We start from the raw sequence: 22,030 nt of genomic DNA on the forward strand, positions 1-22,030 counted from the left end.
ATTGGTTTCAACCAAGTGTAATCTGTACATAACTCCTTACACAAGGAACATTACAATTGTTCCTTCCACTTCTGTGAAATGAGATAAAGATGTTTCATTAGTGAGATAACCATTTTAGATAATGTTTTAAAAAGCAAAATTTGAACTATAATGTCTAGTAGAAACACCTCACAATCCTGTTAAAATTTTCAGTACGTAAATGTATGATTTGTTACTTCAAACTTATGAAATACAAATAAGTGTCCAGTATTTTACATGACTCATACATTAAAAAATGCATACAGCATTGTTATGGAATCAAATATACCACTACCTAATAAAATGGTGTTATAGGCTAAAAGTCTTGCAAAAGTTTTTCCTGGAGGTTCTTACAGGTTACTAGATATTCTTGAAAGTTACAGAGGGCTTCAGTAAATGAAGTGGGTGGAGGGGACAAACAAACAAAAACCACAAAAAAACCCACCAAAAACCACAAAAAAACCCACCAAAAACCTCTTCTCTTTGGCTAATCTTGTACTGCAAAACTCACTAAAATCTTAGCAGTAAACTGAATTTGTTCTCTGGCATTTAGTTTAATGTTCTCTGTCGTTGTCTTTATATATATATATATATATATATATTTTTAGTAGATAATATATACAGATGGGCTAGATGCAATATATATGCAAGATGAGCTAGAAAACATAAGTCACATTGGGAAATCCATTATCTCCTCTATAATCTTGTTAGGAAAAAAAGAAATCTATGTTTGCATTGCACTCTTACCTGTAGTTTCTAGCATAAGAAATCTGAAAAATGCAGCAAATAAGTTAAACAAGCATTTAACACAGCAAACTTATTTCATGTGCGTGCCAGTATGGAAGAAGCCAACATTTATCAGTAGTTGACAGCACAGTATCCAATTTAAAAAGGTATTTTCTATTATTAAAAACAGAAAGATGTGGACATTTTTCCTTTGAGACAATTTAATACATAGACATATTATCTAGTGTAGCTGGCTATTTGCATAGCTTTAATATAATGCTGATGGTGTCTTGATAGACTGTTTTCACTAAAGTGATTTAATTTGGTTTTCTCAGAAACCTTTATCTATTTACACTGCCTTCATTGTAGAAACAAGTAAAAAAAAAAAAAGAATTGTTTTTTTCTAACTTAAAAAATTGTATCCAGGGAAAATAAGGCAACATCCACACTAGCAAACAGCTTATTGTTAAAGAATATCCAAGAGCATTTCTGGGTGATTGAACACAGTCATCCGTACAGTTGCAGTGTTAGCAAGGTCCCTGACATGTTTTAGATGGTGCCAGCTAGCATCTCTCACAAGCAGAGTTCAGGAGTGGGCACGCCCAGGTGCAGTTCTTGGTACGTGGTTTGCATCCCTGTTTTGGGGACTGAGAAAACTTACTAGCTGTAGATAAGCTACGCTGTGCCATTTGGCCTTCAGGTATGAAGAATTTTACCAGCAACATTTGACCTTGTGGTCCTCCTATGAACATAAGTGGGGCATGGTTTGCACCTCTCTCTACTTCTGGAAATACATTTTCTTCCTAACTGGTACTATTTCCTGGTCCCATTTCCTCTCGTCTTCTGACCAGGCAGGCAACTGTGGGTAGGACTCTTCTACCCTTCTCCATTGCAAAACACTTTCTGCTCCCTGATTTTACTAAGTAGGTTTCTACTTGTAAATTCATACTTAATTTAGTCAAAAGAATTTTCATAAATAGAAATTCATGCCCTCACTCAGATCAAAAAGTAATTTTGTTTAAAAATGTGAGTAAAAAGGGATTTACATGATAGCAGAATCTTTAAATGAGAGCATGAACAGTGCACGAGCAGTATAAAGTGTTTTCCGCAAACAACACAAAATGCTACATTCTCCATTTGACATTTCAAAAATTACTTTTATTACAATATCTACCTTACAAAGCAACTAAAATTGCTGAAGTTTTAACTTGCAAATTACCTCAAAAATGTATTTCTGTAAAAATATTTTAAAATGTATTTAAACTATTTTACTTCAACTTTTTGTAAGGAAAACCAATAATTTAAAAAGATACAATTGCATGACAAAAATCATTGCCTTATAATGGGCTACCGGAAAGAGAACAGAAAAACAGAAAGACAGACGTTACCACGGACATTAAATAAAAACAATTGTTCAGATGCATTGTCTTATTCACAAAATTTCAAACACACCATGCTGAGTCCCTAGTGCTGTAAATACCTGGGTGCTCGTGTATTTACAGCACTGGGGACTAGCTCACTAACTCATGCTGTCCAGAGCACCAGCAGCACTCTAGCAAAATAACTGCTGGAAATTCAAGCTGCCCCTGACTTACAGGTATGTGGCAGCAGAGCCAAACGCAGAGATACTGATCTGTTTGGCTTGAGTTCCCTGTGTAGGACGTACAGCTTGCAGAAGTAACTGAGCCAACAAGATGCATTTGGCCTCATGAATGTTGTGTTCACACAAACATAATAGGTCTATGATAGCATTTGTTATGACAAATCTTTTTTCAGACTCCAAAAGTCTCCCATAGATGGCATGAGCAATTAAACAGCTAGGGTTTGCCCAACCCTGCCATGCACTTACTACTGCCTTGCAGCTTCCTGACTGCTGTTCTTTCTGCACAGGTATTATCTCATTTAATAGCAGCAATGTTCACTAGGAAAGCTCACAACAACTTGAAAATGAACTTTCTATCACACAGCCTATATGTTCAAGAATATGTAATGCATATGTAGGAAGACCTTGGATAAGTACATTGCGTAAAATAATCCCTTTAGGGTAATTAGAAGTTAAAATGAGAAATACATTTGTCTGTAAAACATACACACTTCATTGAAAGGTGCAGGCCTGTAACATTATAAAAGTGCACCTTTCCAATTTCAGACAGAAATTACAGCTGGATACCAGATGTGGTTTTGCTTTGCTTTTCCCCCTTCACATGTTTACAGTTTGAACTTACCATTTAACTACTATCACACTATGACCCACTGCTCGGGAAACAAAAACCATCACTTCTAAAAACACTACTTACCATAGCAAAGGAGTCCAGCCTTTAATATGACAAGTAACCTTTTCAGTCACTTTTTCCAGACCCATAACAGGACCTTCCTGAGCAACACCTTGGAAAACACACACATGTATATAGAAAGTAGAAGACCTGAGTTTAGCTCTTTCCTGAACACACAGAGCTCCTAACTCAGCTCCTAGGAGAGCGGGTATGCAACTACATTCCTACAGACACAAGTATGTAGTTCATGTGCTCCATATTTTATCCAGCCTGTGATGCAAAATGCTTAACTAGCACACAGGGCAGGGACTAGAACCCAGGACAGTACAGCCTAGGGACAATACTTAATTACACTCAAGATTACCATCTGCAAAAAAAAAAAAAAAAAAAAAAACACACCACACCAAAAAACCCCAACACAACAACAAAAAACCAAAAACCAAAAAACCCACACCAAAAGCCCCTCACACCACCATGCCCAGTTTCTCAGACGAACATCCCCTGCATCCTGCTCCACAGACACCACAACCACTGTCACTCACAAGCCCAATGGTGGTGGTGGCACCCTTCGACAGCAACGTAGCAGGTAAAGCACCCTTTCCTCCACAGACTAGATGAAATAGCAGCAACTGTTTTACTTGTATGAAAAGACAGTCTCAGTGGAAGTTCATTCCAGAGAAGTGCACACTCCCTCTAACTTACATTGGTTCAGATCCCCACACTGACTGTTATCAAGAAGTAGGGCCAGGAACAAGATGTGAACTGGGCCTCTTCCTTGCTGAAGCGTAGCAGACCAGTAACACTGCAAGTTTTTCCAATGTGCTATTAGCTTGCTCTTGAGGAACATAAGCAGGGAGAACAGAAATTCATGGATGGTAAGAGGACCCAGATATAACACCCTAATGTTTTCATGAAATTGAAAAACAGCTCCAGCTGTGTCCCTCTTGCACACCTAGGGACCTGAATCACGCTCCAACTCAAATTCCTGACAGACACCCTGAAATTCCCTGGTCCAAACCTGGACAGGCAGCAAGTCCATCCTAACGTTGTTAAGAACAATCCGGCCTTCTCTACAAGCATGAAAAACAAGTAAAAAACAAACACAGAACACCACTTCATGCAGGAATGAGCTTTTTTTTTCCCTAAGAAAATCTTTTTGCTGCAGTATGCCATCTCCTAGGTAACCTGCCCTGTTTATGCCGAGCCTCTCCCAATCACAGGAGCCTTCTACATAACAAAATGAGAAACAGGCCCTCAAGAAGCATGTTCCAGGACATTAGTTAAAGATATTCAAAGAGAACTCAATATCTGACACACATGACATTTTACAGTCTTTAAAATAAAAACAAAACATATGTGGTGACAGGGAAAACAGTGTTACTTTAAATGTAGCAGCAAGTATTCTGCTAATGCATGTGGGTTATTTGTTTTTAAGAGGTTTTAATGTGGTTCTAATTTTTGCCACTTGTTTTTTCTTGGGGGGGGGTGTTTAGGGTTTTGTTTTGGTTGGGGTTATTTTGTTTGGTTGGGTTTTTTTGGTTTTGTTTTGTTTTGGGGGGGAAGTAATATGGACCTAGTGTTTTCCAGTATGGTTCTTCTCTTGTTCATATACTTTGCATATTTATTTCTATATATTTTCAAAGAATAGTTATGGCTTTTACAGTTACTTAGAAAACTAAATACTTTACAGTTTATTTAAACTGCACAAATTTATTAGGTCAGATTTTTCTGAGCTAGAAAATCAGTTGGAGACTCTCACAGAATTCCAGCTATACAAATGCTCCAGCAAAACACTGAATTACGTTATCACAGCAAATCCTTATTGACAGGTTAGTGATCCTGCAAGCAATGCACTATGGCCTACCAGTGTTTAAGATAAAGCTTCCAGAAATCAATCTGTTTGTGGGTGCCACCTCTAACAAACATAAAAGTCATAACACCTTTAACAGGTATCTCCACAGTGAATTTTGTTATTTTTCCCCTTTACAACATCAAATTCATGTGGGGCTGATATTTTTGTTTGAAAAGAATGAGATGTGCACAATTACGGCTTCTACTAACGGCACTGTAACAGTTGTGTTAAGTGAGAAGTTGTTAGTAGTTACCACACAGGCACCAGAAGCACATGGCTTTTCTTTAAAGCAGAAGACAACGAAAGCCATTGATGCAACTTGAATACTCCTGTGTCAGTTCTGATGTTGCAGTGGTAGAGTAGCAGGAGTGTGAGACAGCTTTATGCATCAAAAGGATGAAGACTGCTTTTCGCTAGAACACTCTTTGCTCATCTCCTGGCAGCAGTTGAAAGCATGTGTAGCTTTTAAGAACAATTTGGAACCACAGTTACTTTGCCCACATACATTTCCACATACAGTGGAAAAACTCAAACATTTGATTTCAGAATGCCCCAAACGTTTACTGAAGTCCCAAAGAGCTGCTATGATATACTGTACAACTGATCAGCAGATGTATTACTCAGACGAGATTTCACAAATATCTGAAAGAGAACTGTTGCAATGCGTAATTTCAAAAACAGTCTGTGGATAACACACTCTTAACAAGTTGGCTTTTTTTAACCATATGTTTCTAACCATCCATTGTGCTGAAGCAAGAGAAATACTTGACTTCCAACATCTTCCCAGAAAACAGGCTGAAATACTGAGTATTTCTAATTACATTGTAAGAGCTTCACTAAGCCACTTTTATGTATTTATGCAGTTAATTAATATGCATTCAAATTACTGTCCCATTGGGGCAGGTGCTTAAAGCATGGAGCAGTGTTAATGTCAGCAGACTATTTGTATTTTTAAAGCTGGGTATATACTTTAAGTATCTTCCTGAGTTGGGCCACTAAGGCAGAAAACAGAATCAGAAAGACATCCATTATTATAATATAAACTTTCTAGACTCAAGACAACAGAAGTTTTGCTTATACCTGACTTTTCTGAGCTAGAAATACATGTCGTATACTGAAGACAACCACATTTTCCTGGCCCCATATAGCTATAGTACTATAAGAATCTCTGACACCGGTTATTCAAGAACTACCCACCACATTAGCATGAACCATGAGACACACAGCCCATAATTTGTAGCAGTGTTTCCAACATGAATTACCTTGCAGCCTCTGGTGAGAGAAGCTCACAGGTGATGCCATTGACTACATTGCCTCACACCACCACATCCTATAAGCAGTGCATGCTTATTTGAAATTTAGTTCCGATTTGTAAAAATGAGCTTATTTCATAAGCTGCATGCATAGAAGCAGAAGACAAAAATTAAAGAGTTTGCAAACTGATCCCAAATCAGTTACAGGCATGATTTCTTAGAAACAGCTAGACCAAAAAATAGAGTAGGCAATTGTTAATCAAAATCTAATACCTTCATGTTTTAGGATCTCAGACCAGAACATTGAGCATGAACACTATAGGTGGGAAACAGATTTTATGCCAAGGTAAATTTTATAGCAGCTTTTAGATCTAACAGAATATATCACATAGTGTGTCAGCCTGCAAAATGACACAGTTATTAAACACTCAATAACAGTACTTGCCAGATGTGAATGAAGAAATTGTGCTCTTCCATACAAATGCTGCCTGACATTTGAGGAGAGACTCCTATATAACCATACTGTACCCTAACAAAATCGCCTTCATCTGGTTTGATTGCTGATAGATGATTGCACAATTGAGTGGAAATCCAAGGTTTCAATCATCAGTAATGAATTTGCAACAGCTGCAGACAGTAGCATATTGTTTATGCCATGCAGTGAGCAACAAAAGATTCAGTGAAAGTGTTATTGAAATTCATTGAATTACAAAAAGCTACCCTTGAACACATTAGACAAGTTGCCACAGCGCATGCAAAACTATGTATAAAACAAGCTGTATTTGGAAAAAAAAGCGAGTCTGATTTGTGAAACAAGTGACAGAGTAAGCACAATGTTAGGGTTTGGAGCAAATTCTACTGCAACTTCTTGAGTTTGTTTCTCTGATTTTAATGTAATAGCATTTCATTCACAGGTTTCAATTACTGCTTCCCAATTTGTTTAGGTCCCTGAATGTCTGCAAGTTTTCTAAAACTCTAATAGATCACATGTACAAAGGGTATAATCCCCTCCAAATAATATGCAGAAATTACTTGTGGAGCAACATACAATATAAATAGAGTAACTGTAACACTGCCTCTCACTACTAGGCTCAGGACTATATTATGGCAATAACACATGCCAGTGGGAGTCGCACACCTCTTTTCCATTTTCCTCCCTGGCATATGAATACAATATACTGAATTTGGAGTCCACTTCCCTTTAGTATTCATGCTAGGTGTAACTAAGACTCAAGAAATACATACATATGTACACACACACACACACAGAGTGTAAACTTAAAAAATTGAGCCTTTATATAGATTGTGACAAATATATTGGTCATATTTATCCTTGATATCTCAGTCTTATAATATCTGGCTTCTCTAAGAAATCTGTTCTGGTAATACCTGGTTATTTCAGGAATGGCTGCACTAGACCATAAAGCAGACCACCTAGCCCAATATCTTGTCTCTAATAGGAAGTTAACAGTAGGTGCCTAGAATGCGTGTTAAAAAAAGCAAACAAAGCAAACAAAACAAAAACAAAACAAAACACAGGCTCAGACTGCCTGAAACAGAAAGGTATCTTCACATTTAATTGTTCTCAACAGATTTTTCTTCCACTAGTTCGTCACTTTTTGAACCCACTGCAACTTCCCCAATATATCATGCTAAAGAGTTCTGCAGTTTAATTATGTACCATGCGAAGAGGAATCTCCCTGTGGTTGTTTTGAAAATCACAATAACTGGAAGAGAATACTGTATCAGGCCAAAACGGTGATGTTAAAACCATACAATATTAAGTCTTTATGACAGCCATCACAGCATGGGCTCAAAGTGAGTTCCTCGCTGCAGTGCATCATCAACATGTTTTTCAGATATTTCTAAAAGTAAAATCTCTTAAAAATATTACAGGTGCATTTACATTCAGTTCTGGTTTGTGAATACTATCTACCTTTCAGCATAGCCAATGGGATTACAGGGGCTGTGAATGATCTAGGATTTGGTCAGATGAACACAAGCTGTGCTCTGCTCACTATCCGTAACATCGGACCCTGAATACTGACAGTCTCAAGGAGGATATGAAAATGATCATTTACAAAACATTAACTGCTTTTTCACTGAATCGAGGGGCATTGCAAAATTTGAAGAAAAGCTGTTGATTGGTTAATCTAAGGTATCAGTCTTGCCAAAACTCTCACTGATTCCTGGTACAAGACAAATCTTCAACTCACCTGAAACTGCCTCTCATCAAATGAAGCAGAATTTACACTATCTGAAGAATTTTTCAAGAACTCCATCACTGAATGAGATGTGAAGTTGTGTTCAAAACAACTGCTTATTTAAAAGGCAATTCTGAAGGACCAGCAAAACCTAGTATCTGAGCACAATCATGCAAATTAATTGTTTATATAAGACAGAATAAAACACTGACAAAAATTTATCTGAAAGTGTGCTTAATGCTCATGTTTTCAGACAAGGTTTTCTGGGACCAAACCAGAGATGCAAAAAATAATGAGCAACAAAGGATTTTTTTTTTTTTAAATTATATTATTTTTCTTTCAGTGGCAGCATTAACAACTTAAGAACATCAAAGAGCAGAGGATATGTTTGAAGAAAGCATTATAGCCTTCAGCATATTTTGTTTGATCTTTTACAGAATTATGACATCTCCCCACATGTGATTAGAAATGGTGGTAGCAATACACACAAGATGAGCTAAACTTCCTGAGACCATTCAACACAGTACAAAAGCATGAGTTCCTCTGGGTTTGCCAGAACATCTACGTAATTCCAGCTCACAAAACCATTAGCAACCCTCTACTCTGTTGGTAGATGAGAAAACTGAAGAACAGATCCAAAGACTTGACTTGATCTCAGTTTTAGGATTTTTATGGTGCCAAAAATAATGCATTGGTTAAAAAAAGCTTCTTAAAGAAACAGTCAAAAAAAAAATTTACTATATAAACAACTGTTCTAAATCATACTTATGTTTGCTGGCGCTGGGTTTTGATGCAGACACCATTTGTGTCCCATAAAAAATGTCCAATATACCGTGGAAATATTGTATTTCTACACTGGGAAAGAGTGAATAAGTATTCACTTTTTTTTTTTTTTAAACAAGGATAGGTCTTAATTTTCAAAGCTTTAACTTTTCTTTCCAAGATAAATAATTTAGCTTTTTTGTCCTTGTATAGAATTAATTCTATTTTATAATTCAGTTTTTACCTATCATTGATTTTTCTGCACTAAGAAGTGGAATAACATAATTCCTTTATAAAGGAAAAATTGATTACTCCAGAATGAGGTTACTTTGAGAATATCTGTAAAAAAAAAAATAATAAAAATCTAATTATAGTTTCCTAAAGAGGTAACTGAGAAGAAATGCAGAGTCAAAATAATTTGTAACTACAATGCAAAGAACTCCAAAACATATTAAGATCTTTAAATACTAAGAAAAGTCAACTGCCTTGTTTCTTTCTACACTAATCAAGTGTTTGAAGTAAGCATTTTTCATCTTTAAATTAATTATTAAGGACATTAAAGGCCTAGAAAAAGTTACCATAATATAACCACAGCACCTTTGTAGGTTATTCTGAAGTCCTATAGGTGCTGTTTTCAGTGCTGTTCCCCCTCTCTGCTCCTCCTTAGAAAATGCACTGGTGGCAAAACAAAACAAAACCACCCATATTTAGAGATGATTTAAAATAGAGAGCTTTACAGGAACAGTACCACATCATGCCATAGTTTAGGGCAGCTTTATATGAGGTAATCTAGGTAATTATAGGCATGTAAGCCTGACACTAGGCCTGGATAGAAAAAATAGCTAATATGGTACTTGATTAATAAAAGAAGGATGTGTAATTAATGTCAATCAACAAGGATTTATGATAACTAGACCCTATCAGACTAACCTGACATTTTTATGAGATTACAAATTTAGTGGAGCATCGTAATAGCAATGTTGCAACTTACCCAGATTTGCATGTGGCATTTGATATGATACTGACATTTTGATTAAGAAACTAGAACACTATGAGATCAATGTTAGATGGACTTAACTGATATGTTTCAAAATCTAATTTCCCACAGTGAATCATCAAAAATCTGTTTTTCAAGGCGGTCTTGCAGTGATCATCTCCTAGCTCTGTGCTATTCAAAACGTTTGTTAATGATCTGGAAGAAAGCGTAAAGTAGTTACTCATAAATTTTTCAAATGGCACAAAGTCTAGGGGAGTGGAAAATAATGAAAAGTAAAAGTCACTGTCAAAACCATATGAACAGCTCATTCAGCTGAGATCAAACACATAATTTGCATTTTAAAACAGCCAAAAATGAAGTCACACCTTTAGAAGTAAGGGCCATGCATGCGGGAGGAAGGACTCTGTCCAGCGAGGCAGCAATTTGAAATGACTGAGGCTTTTGTTGGATGATCAGCCAAGTTGGAACCCTCACCGTGGCATTATGGTTAAATTGTCTAATAAAACTGCTGGATATCAACATAAGTAAGCAGACTATATCATCCCTGTAGCTGGCACTGATGGCATCACTGCTATAACTGTGCCTGGTACTGATGCATGAAATTTATGAAATGTTCAAAATTGGTAAGAATGCAACAGATAACTGAGCAAATGATTAAGGACTGGAAAACAAGGTTTTATTACTTACCTCTCAGAACATTCAAGGAAAGGATAAGGTATAGATGAACTTTAGTTATGGAAACCAACATGAAGAAACAGAGGGCTCTTGATAATAAAGGACAGTAGATAGAAACTGAAGCTGGACAGAAAATTTGTACTAGAAATAGAGCACATTTTAAACAGGCAAGGTAATAAACCACATAAGTCAAGGGTTTTTTGTTTAACTTACAACTGGCTTTAAGTCAAGGACATATGTTTTCCTGAATTATATGTTCTCATTCAAAAATCTATTACTTCAGAAAAGGATGACAACTTGTGTTACACTGGAGGTTAGGTGAAGTGATCAGAATGTTCCTTCTGCTTTTATATCTATGGATCACTTCTTTTCCACCCATGAATGCCAATTAAATAATTCAAAGTTTCTATGGTGCAAAGGATTCCCTTAGCATGTCTTTAAGGCTTCATGTTTTGTATCTCAACAGTTCTGGATTCCCATACAGTTCCATGGGACCAGAGAGGACCCTGAAGTGCTAGCACACCTACCAGATTGCCCTAACAAATTATACTTCGTGACACAACTGTTCATCATCAAAATAAAGGCGGGGGAGGGCGGGGGGTGAAACAACACAGAAATTGGAATATATGGAAAGAAGGTAAAACAAGTGCTAACATGTCTATGAAAGTTTTTGGAGGATCAAAGCTGATGCATGCTAAAAATTGCTTGTATAGTTCATATAATTTAAAAAGTGGAGTAGTTCAAAGCAATTGTGTACAGGCTTGCATTTGTATCATTACAGATGTGATATGAGAATGATACATATGCTATTGTGATTGATTAGAAGGCTCACAAACATCTTAAAGATGACATTTAACACCACCACGAGATTTGTCTTAATATACTGTAAGGTGTTTGCTTCAGTCATGCATGTGGATTCTTATGTTCTCCTAGGGAAATCAGGGTCAAGTAACTGACTTGATTAATTTATGATATAAAATTAATTATTAAGTCAGTACTATGTCTGCTCTATAGTTATTCTAGTTGTTTTAAGAAAGGTATGTACATTAACTGTAGTTATAAACCTAAGAGTTGGATTGACTCTGGCCATTGTTCTGCTTAACTAACTAGGCTTTTAAAGACACTCCTCACAAACAATTTAGAAGCTTCTTATGGTATGCAACAGAAACCTGACTGGGGATGCCCAAATTGATTCTCAGATTCACCATGGAAACATAAATCAATCCAAAGCACTAGATGTGTTTAATAGGACTACTTAACTTAGTGATCAAAACAGAGCCATTTTAATCTTTAATTTGGTGAATGGATAGGTTTCTGAAGGGAAGAGAGTTTAAATCAGAAAACTCTCTGAAATTGTTTGCCTATTTGTTAGCTCTGGCCCCTTCTTATAGCACAAAATAGGAAAGACAGAGTGAAACTATGATGATGGGTGTGGTTTGCTTCTTTCTTAACTTGCATTTATGCTTTATTCCTTTTACTTGCCATACGACTTGGCATAAAAGAATATAACTGTTCCTAAATAGTAAAAGCAATGGCCTCAGAGTCCCTGGCAAATGAAAAATACTCTGAAACTTGTCTTGTATGAAAATTTGAATCATTCTCTTCTGAAGTTTGTATAAAGAAGCTGTCATAATCTTACTTCACAGATATTAGGTTGTGTTACAAGAATTCTAATTAGCACTCCTGTTCCATCATACTCACTGTGATTTTTTATTTTATTTTTTTTAAACATGATATCTGGAATAATCTCAATGCATAAGGCAAACTATCATGGACAGCAATGAAATTAAAAAAAAAATACAAAGTCAAGAGGTTTCTTGATATTAAGAAACACCTCATCTCAGAATTTTGAAAATTGCCCGTAGCAATATTATGACATTAAAAATATTCTAAGGGCTCCAAGGACAGACAGACATGGTTCCTTTCACAAATAACTGACCACATCACTGTAAACAAAGAACAATGAATAAATAACATAGCAATGTATCCGAGCCTTCCTATAATGAGATGACAGTTCTTTAGTTTACTATATACACATTTGATAACATCATTAAATTTACTACTTTACTCTTGGTCCTCTAACTGCTACAGAATTTATTTCTATTCTCAGCTGAAACTGAGGTCTGAGCTGATCAAAGCAAAATGAGGTGAAAAAATGAAGCATGTTTCATCTGAACAGTGATGTTCGAGGAGAATAGCTTTGGATGCTTGAAAGAAAAAGCATTTGGTAAGCTGAGTATTTAAAGCATCCAAGCTGAACTCTGTTCCCTTTATTTCTTAGTCCAGTCTCTTCCAGATGAGCACAGACTCCCTGTGGAGCAGACCAGCTGTGAAAAGATTACATAATATTGCTGTCCTCAGTGCTAAACCTAATGACAGTAAACATGCAGGAGAAGGACAAATATTCATGACATCTTCAAAAATTTCAATATTAAAAAAATTGCAAGATTCAAATCACACAGGAGGAATGTGGAAAAATAACAAGAGAAGTTGCATAATGAAAAAACATAACATGCTTCCTATTGCAAACTCTTTGTCCCAAACACACACTGGAACAGTGATGCTACCGTATAGTGGAATGTGACTGTTAGAAACCATGTCTAACAACCATATACCAATCATTAAAAAAATGGAGCAAAAATGGATAAGTGACCAAACTGGAAAACAAGTCTTTGCTCTGGACACAGGAGATTGCTATAGAGCTTGATTAGAAGGGTATACTGATATTTAAGGAAACCCAATACTTAGATGCTTCTCTAAGTTCACAGAAGTCCTGTTGCTTCTTGTAGAAACACTTTCCTGAAACCTAACGTTTTGGAGACTGGAGAAGATATAAAAATGCTATTCAGTTATTGTGATGATGGGCAGTTGATGCAGTTTTCATCAGAAATAAAAAGTTCAAGATAACAGTAGTGAGACATATCACACTGGGATACAAGTACATTTATATTTCCACTAAAATAATTTTCATGTTTCTTTATTCACAATGGCTTAAACGATACCTGACCTATAATCCTGTTTAACCCTTCCATTATTGTTTCTGAGATTTTAAAGTCTATAGCAACGCTTTCTGCACATGAAGTGAGAATCTCAAGAACACATACAGAACACTAATACTTTTTCCACAGGTTTCTAAAGGTCAAAACAATTTGCCCTATATTTTGCCTTGGAGACACATCAATGTCTTTCAGAAACTGATGCAAGTTCACTTGGGTGTGGGACTGATGTGGAGCCGATTCCTATGAAATTGCCACTTCAGTGATTTACAGTGGTGTTACAGCTCTGTCTCTGCCTACCTATGAAAAGAGCCATATTATTTCTGTGGCTCTTGATGACTTTTGAATAGCATGAGCCTATGAAGAGGAAGAAAATGTAATAGCATTTTTATACAGAGAAGTAGAAAAGTCCTCCTCTTCACAATCAGAAATTCACTTCATTGGATGATAAACAGAAAATGTTCTGTACGTATTTTAAAGAACTTCAGAAGTTAGAGCTTAATAAAAACACTTCTTCGGTAATATTTTATTTGAAAAGAGAAAGGTATTTACTGACTGAACAGAGAGTTTAGTATCAAGTGTATTCAGATTGCTTGTAAGGACAAACCTGAATCCATCAAAATCATACCAGAAATACCTCCCCCCTCCCCTCCAAAAAAGGAATAAATACCAGACCCTCAAAAAGATAGCAGCTAAAATTTCATTTGAGGTACAGTATCTATAATGTTTGTTCAACTACATGATAGCTGTATTTATTCAGCAGAAAGCATATGTTCCCATTATTACCATAACACTGAAAACAAAACCCAAACCCAAGATAGCTCCAATAGCACTCACTCAAGCTTGCAATTGGTTGAGAAATATCTTGCTTCTGTCCATTTCCCCAAGTTACTGGAACTGATTATTTATAAAGCTCTGAGAAAAGCAGCGCTTTAATTTTAACTCTGTGGTATGGTACATTCTATGTAACATAAATTCTACATCACTGATACTCTGTTTTGCAAAGCTTTTTTTTTCTTTTTATCTTCTTGGAAAATTTATAGTGATCTCACTATCACGATTCAGTCATTGATTGGAACAAAGTAATTATACAAAACAGTTCTAAGATTATTTAAAAGTCTTACAAATATTAAAGAAATACTGGAAAACTTTGAATCATTACTTCAAATACACCACTGGACCACCTTTGCACTAAATAGGAGAACTGGATTAGTAAAAAGAATAAGTTCACTTCTGTCTTTTTAAAGAAGGAGAATAGGAGCTTGTTCACAAGACTCCTTTCTTTAAATGTGGCAGTAATCTTTGTTCTTTGGTTATGCAGCCATTTGGGAATGTTTCTAGTCTAAGAATACACTGGCTGACAAAAATGGAGAGCTAACTGTTTCCTCCTTTAATGAATCCTATTCTTTCAAAAATAAACAAACAAAAAAGAGGCCAATAATGAGAAACCAATACTTCAGTTCTTTACCATTGTGTGACACTGAAACTAGAAGTACATTCCTGTAGGAGGGAAAAATGGCTCTTCATCTATAGAACAAGATTTCATCTCCCTCTGTCTACAACAAGCTTTCTGATAACATTCAGGCACAACACAAGAAGGACATCAGAGGTACAGATGAGATTTCTTCATGATATAAAGAGCAGTTTGTAAATCACTTATTAATTAGCCTCAACTCTCACCTACCAGAAAACCCTTCATACACTTTTATGGGTCTGTGAAACTTGAACTATGGTGCTGCTCTGCATTGAACAAAGCAACCTTTGGCTATCTACTTAAGTGACCAAAAAAAAACCAACCATCAGTTCAAGCTATTCAAGCTGTAACTAAAATTATGCTCATGTGAGAGCAGTATCTGGTATTTCAGAGAATGACGACTTTTTCCATAGCCTTTGGGCTACCCTTTTTAAAGAGTACAGAGAATTACAAGAAAAAGAACTCAGAAAGAAAAAGCAAACAAATATATCTGAAAACCAAGAGCCTGGAGCACTGCTGGTGCGTTCAATCATTCCTCTAGAATAAGTGCCTACCTGCACAGCTACATACAGCACTGCTGGCTGAAAATGTTTTGAGACAACCACCAAAAGTACAAGGCTCATCCTCATTTAGTGAATGGTCCTGGTTGGCAAAATAGCTTGAAAGGCTCCAATTTGATCCTCATTTTAAAATGTGTCAATCAGCTAAAGTCAACTTTTCAATTTTCTAATTAATATACTTGAAGTTTGTTATAAAAGGGATGTGAGTGTTCAGCAATAGGCACAGTACAGACAGTTATTCTGTTTTACCAGAGCAAGAAAGAGTGACAAATTCCTGGAGGCACATCTGTAGGATCTCTATTGTTTCCAACTCTGGGCAAGACACAAAACATAAGGCTCAGTGATTTAAGCCTTTGTATTGGAAGATTTCGCAGGAAGCAAAGATGTGTTTTCACAGTGATTGAGGCTGAAAAAAAGCCCACACCAAAACACAAGAAGGATGCCTTTCAGGGACTAGAGGGCCTCAACAAGTCACGAATTCCAAGATCTGGTGCAGGGCTACCTACTGGATAGGTGGATAAGTGAATCTGACTAATTTTTTTAAATTACTTAATTTTTCTTGACTAGAGCAATATTGCTGGCAATTCTTGTTCAAGATCATAAAAAGAAGGATTGTTCTTGCATCTCAGTCTGGTTAGGTTCTAACACCATTGGATAGAGATGTTTGTAGCTGGTAGAAAGGGAAAATGTTTCAGAGTAGACATAAAGGAACTGCACATTACTCTGATAACAGCCTCATGCCTGTAGTTCGGGTGGGCTGAAGCTGCATTTGCAACATGTCTGCCTAGGATATCTCCTGATTTTTGTTCAGTGATACCTTACTGAAAGATAACATTGATCCTTGGCTCTGCCAAGTATGTAACTTGCCAGAGGTATTGACAGCAACTGGAGTCATGGGACTTAGCTGACTGGGTATTGGTTGTTTGCCACACCATTAGCCAGTTAATATTTTAGTTTTACGGTCAGTGCTTTCCCCCCCCCCCCCAAGCCAGGATGGTATGTTGCTCCCTTTTCTGCTTTAAAGAGGAAAAAAAAAAATTTAAAAAAAAAAAATCAATGAGGGAATGGTTTGTAGCTCAGGAGGCAAGGTTGCCTAAAGTGGCATTATTTCAGCACCTTTTTCGCAGAGAGATTGGATAAGAAAAGCTGTAAGTTGGTAGCTGCAGGTCAGTCAGATATGTTCTGGGAGTCCCAATAGGTGACAAGACCGAGAAGCTTGATCACATGCTTGTGTATATAAGGGTTCAAGCTGGATATCTGCCAAGGAGGCTCCTGTCCTTGTCAAAAGCAAGTTTTATCTTCTTCATTTTCCTGTGTCATCTTTAAAGAAAGAAGGGAAAACAGGAGGGACTTCTTCCCAGCAGTGGTAGTGGCACAATGACAACAAACAGGTAGCAAAAGGGAAGTCAGGCAGTCAACCCTCTTACAACTACAGTAGTTCCTGAAGCATAACAACAGGCAGACTGCAGCCAGTCTGCCCAGAGGCAAAGTGGTGCTTCCTTTTATACACCTAACAGAGCTCAGTACTGCTGAGAGAATAGCATATGAATGTTTAATATCTGCCACTTGCAAGAGTGGTTGAGCCACTGCTACAAGGAACAGAGAGAAGCACAAGCCAAAAAGCTGTGAGACCTCAGTTTCTGTTGGCTGTGCATGGAGACAGCCATAAATCCCATGCAGTTAAAACAACCGTTTGGTGTCTAAAGTTAGGTAAAGTATTTCCTGACACCATCTGTGGCCAAGCAGGAGACACCTATGGAACTGCATGGACACGCCACTTCACAACTGTCTTGTTAGGGAAGACAAAGAGAAGACTGCACCAGAGCAGGTGAGTGCCTCTGAAAAAAGGCACTTATGTTGTCCCAATCTGCAAGTCTTTGATGAATAGAATCCTTTCATACGTACAAGGTTTTGTGTTTGTCTTTAAGAGCTGTGTCCAGAAGGAACACCTCAAATTAAGCTTTTTTCTGAGAAGGAAGTACCTCTAAGACCTCTTTAGTATTAAACACTATTGAACAATATCAAACACATGAAAAGATATAAGTATACATAAATCACCTTTTGAAAAATCTTCATTAAGAATTTGAGATATCTATGCTGCTTCTTACTCAGGCTTTTCATTGATGTCACTTTGAGAAACACTTAAAGTAAACAACAATGATGAGCATGTGGGAGAACAGATTTTAAAGTAATCAGTGTGAAGAATCTGCTTCTGTGGACAAAGCCTGAAAGTCTAATATGAAAGATCTGATATGCAAGATGACATAGAAATTTGAAGTTGTCAGGGCACTGACACAATAATTATAAAATAAGCATTGACATAAATGTTTAAGTATTACATTCTGCATTTAACTATGCACACTTGAATATCTAAGAGGTGTACTTCAGTAAAAGAGATGACATAAAATGATTTCCTCCTTCATTCCAAGCACCAACTGACCAAGTTCCTCCCTTTTGCTAAACATCAGAGGTATGTTATCTTATGCTGAACAGCTCTTTTGAAGTGTACCATGCATGTCAATTTACATTCATTTCTGCAATTCTCATATGGTTAGAGTTGCTACAATTATTCTTATAAGTGCCACAGTACTTGGAGAAACATGACAAAATCTTACCGCTGTGTTTCCATTGCACCTTTGGGACTGGCAAACACCTCTTATTCTGTTGGGAATCAGCACATCCTCCCAGCAAGATGGACCCTTCAAAAAAAAAAACAACCAAAGCATATAAAGGCTTTAATCTACTTAATAAGTAAACATATAAAAGTTGCTTTTGTTGTCTCTTTTCCTACCACCATTTCTTTTAGACTTTAGCTAAACAGTTTTATCATGTTTACGCTGGAAAAGTCCAATCAGATTATATGACAATATTCATTGTAAAGCTCAGTCCCTGGCAGAACATACAGCCCTTCCATCCTGAGGTCAGTGTTGTGAACAGGAGTCAAACAGTAGGTACATTTTCTCAGTTAAAGACACGGACTGACTTCATTATGATTAAAAAGCTACAAAGACTCATCTTCTTGTTCAACACTGTTTACATCTTGGCCTGCAGCTGAATAAGGGGAAAAAAAGCAAAAACCACAAAAATTGGAAGTACAATACACAGTTAGAAAGACTGGAGTGTAACACAGACTAGGTTAAGTAGCTTTTCTCTGTTTTGTTGTTTAAGTATTAAATGGCTCTAACTTTACTGAAATCTGTTTCTGTTTTCATGGGCTGCTCATGTGAATTTTGATAATGTTTGCTGTAAACAAATTAGACTTCTTGTTGCCAGATAAAGCCTTTACCTAACTATAGTACAATGCAATGACAATGTGAAGTGAGGATTGTTAGTAGATCCCTGGACATTTACATTAGCTGCAAGATTTGTCAGTCATTGTTAATAAAAAACCCCAACATCCTTAGCAAACTTTGCTATGGCTTTTTGAATATAGATAGTTCATTTATGTGTGTACTCTGTCTTTTGTAGTAAAAGTAAAGATTACAAATCAGCATTATTAATTTCACAACTGCAAAATAGTGTGGTTAACAGGATGATCTATCAAAGAATATTTTTATAGATGGCATATATAGGAACATTTATAAAAAAATATTTCCCCAGCACACAAAAAGTTTAGATGACATTAGCACAAGTCTTCTCTTTTTAAGATTAATCTCACACCAATTAATATTTAATTCGTAGACAATAAAAATTAATCTGAGAAATAGATATGAAGCTCATGGATGTCCATATACATAGCAGAAATAAACAACTAAGAAAGGTATCAATAATTAAAATATTTGCTACTTGGATTACTCAGTGTTTGGGATAGTGTCACTACTCAGGAATAACAGGAAAACTTTATCCAGAAGAGAAATTATGGCAGTCAAGAGATTTAACTGCACTAGTGAAATTAGTGCCTACTTAAATTATAGTTGGATTACAAAGTAATCCAGTACCACATCTGGACCCATCTCCTTTTTACTTCTCTATGAGGCATTTCTTCAGCATAGTGCAGACATGGCTGAGACAGCTTTGAACTAACTTAGCAGTAGGAACTTAACTATAAAAGGTTGATCCAGCCTATCTGAAAAGTTGAGTGAAACAGCTTAGTCTGTGCTGAGCTCTGCTCTCTACTGTCATAGCTCAAGCACTGGCATTTGAGATAGGTAAAAAAGAGCTTGAACATGTGTAAGTTGTATTGCAGGCAGACACAGGGGTGACTACTAGTAGATTTGACTCTTTTGGAGAAAAACAGCTGCAGTATAGTGTAGTTAGTATAAAGTAATAATACTTTACTTGAAATTCTGGGAAAAACACCCCTTGAATTCATTATTTTAAAAATAAAGTTTTCCATCAATTATTCTAGTAAATTTTGACCTCTTATGAAGCTTCAATTTATCTCATTACTCATTTTACCTATTTTTCTGAAAGATGCATCCTTGATTCTAATAACATCCCCTTTTTTTCACCCCCACAATTTAGTCATGCTAGCTTCTATTCAGTCCTCAAATTTCTGTGCACATAATCTTTGAGTCCAGTATAATTTCGACATCTCCTCCAAAGATTTAACTCTTTTTAGCTGCCCCTTCTAGCTTCTCAACAAGCACCCTTACTTTTATGTAGCTTCTCCTTTTTAAAATTAAGCACAATGCTTGTGTCTTTCTCAGATTTTAGGAAGCTGCTGAATGTAAATATATTACGGTCATTGTTAAAGAATAGGTCTTTGTTACTAATGTTATAAACCAGGTCCTCTGCATTACCTTCTCTTGTAGGTTCTTTGATCAACTTTTCCATAACATAACCTGACAGCACCTACAAGTTTACTCTTGGGGTCATGGTTTGATATGATACTTACCTAACTTACAGGAAAGCAATTTAAATATCCCATTATCATAATTTTTCCTACACTTTCAAGCTTTTGATTTTCCCCAGCATGGTAGACTCACTATCATAATCTGTTCAATTGACTGTTAATGGGAGTCTTATATTTTTTTTCCCCCCTTTTCAGGCCTAGAATTTCTCTCCATAAGCATACTGTGTAACTCACTGACTTGTTAAATAAGACTAACAAGTTAACATTTTCTTGTCTTTAACAACTATCCCTCTTCTTTCATATTCAAATTTGTTAGTATACATTTATTAGGACATTTATTTTTCCAATTTAGAGGAATTCAGTAGGTTTGTATATCTTTGTATAATCCTTACACATTTTACACTCCAGAAGAGAATACCAGAAAGAAAGGGTGAGCAATAAGAAGTAAGTGTGCTTTATAAAATTTGGGGGCGGGGAGGGGACAGGGAAGAACACTCAAAAAAACCTAAAAAACCCCAAAACACACCCAACAAAACCCACCCAGACCCAAAGCACAACCACTTTTTTCTGATAGTAATGTCAACTGTAAATCTTTCTGTTACTTCATCCCTGCATGATTAATGTGAGACTCTTGAAGTTAATGATGCTATGCTAGTATACACACAAAAATAGAGTCACAAGATTGCTACACAATAAGATAATTTAAACAGTCTTGTAGAAGCAGTTCCACAGGTATACGTTATCAACTCTGGTACTAATGATCTTGATTTCATAGGAAGAAAATATTTCAAGTTAAACTTTTTAGAGAAATTAATCCTTTAACTTCATTGAAGTTATTTCAGGAGAAAACTTCCCAAGTATTAAGTAGTTTGCAGGTCTAGGTCCATAATCACAAAAATATAAGAAGTCATAGTAATTCTTAAGCGAGAAAGAAAACATTCATAGGACCATTTATAAGGTTGAGTGAGATTCTAGAAAAGTGCATATTTAAAATGGATTTGAAACAGTGTCACTATATTGATTATGCCACAGTCTTATAGTAGGTGAGAAACGAGTGGCTGATTTGCAAGATATAATCAAGAAAGCATCCTTAAAGAAACCAGAACAGAAAGGAATTGATGCAGTAATCGCCTACTGTTAGTTAGAATTCAACTACTACAACTACCACTGGATCAGGTCCAAATATGCTTAATGTGGCAGTATCTTTTTATTTATTAATAGTAACAACAATTGTATGAATTTTGTGGTCACCTTTTAAGGTCTTATCTACAAGGGAAAGCTAGTGTGCTATATGGCATGCTGTGACCTTACAGTGCTCTCACTCTCTGCAATAATTTTCCTCACGACATTTCTCATGCACACAAGAGTACTTTTCACATGAAGCAGGTCTCTGAAATAAGAATGTCATCCTCCATTTAAGGCATGCTAAAAGCATATACACAGGG

The 22,030-nt window shown here is 36.3% G+C and overlaps 1 protein-coding gene across 1 annotated transcript in view; it reads right to left on the reverse strand.

Annotated features, from left to right (window-relative positions):
- Positions 1 to 22,030, reverse strand: part of PRKN (parkin RBR E3 ubiquitin protein ligase) — a 784,012-nt gene that overhangs the window by 393,189 nt on the left and 368,793 nt on the right. The window contains exon 5 of the mRNA XM_072857961.1: positions 18,406 to 18,489. Coding sequence (XP_072714062.1) covers positions 18,406 to 18,489 — 84 coding nt within the window. The remainder of the gene's footprint in view (positions 1 to 18,405; positions 18,490 to 22,030) is intronic.

This window comes from Ciconia boyciana, chromosome 3 (assembly GCF_034638445.1).
Source record: "Ciconia boyciana chromosome 3, ASM3463844v1, whole genome shotgun sequence".
Lineage (NCBI taxonomy): Eukaryota > Metazoa > Chordata > Aves > Ciconiiformes > Ciconiidae > Ciconia > Ciconia boyciana.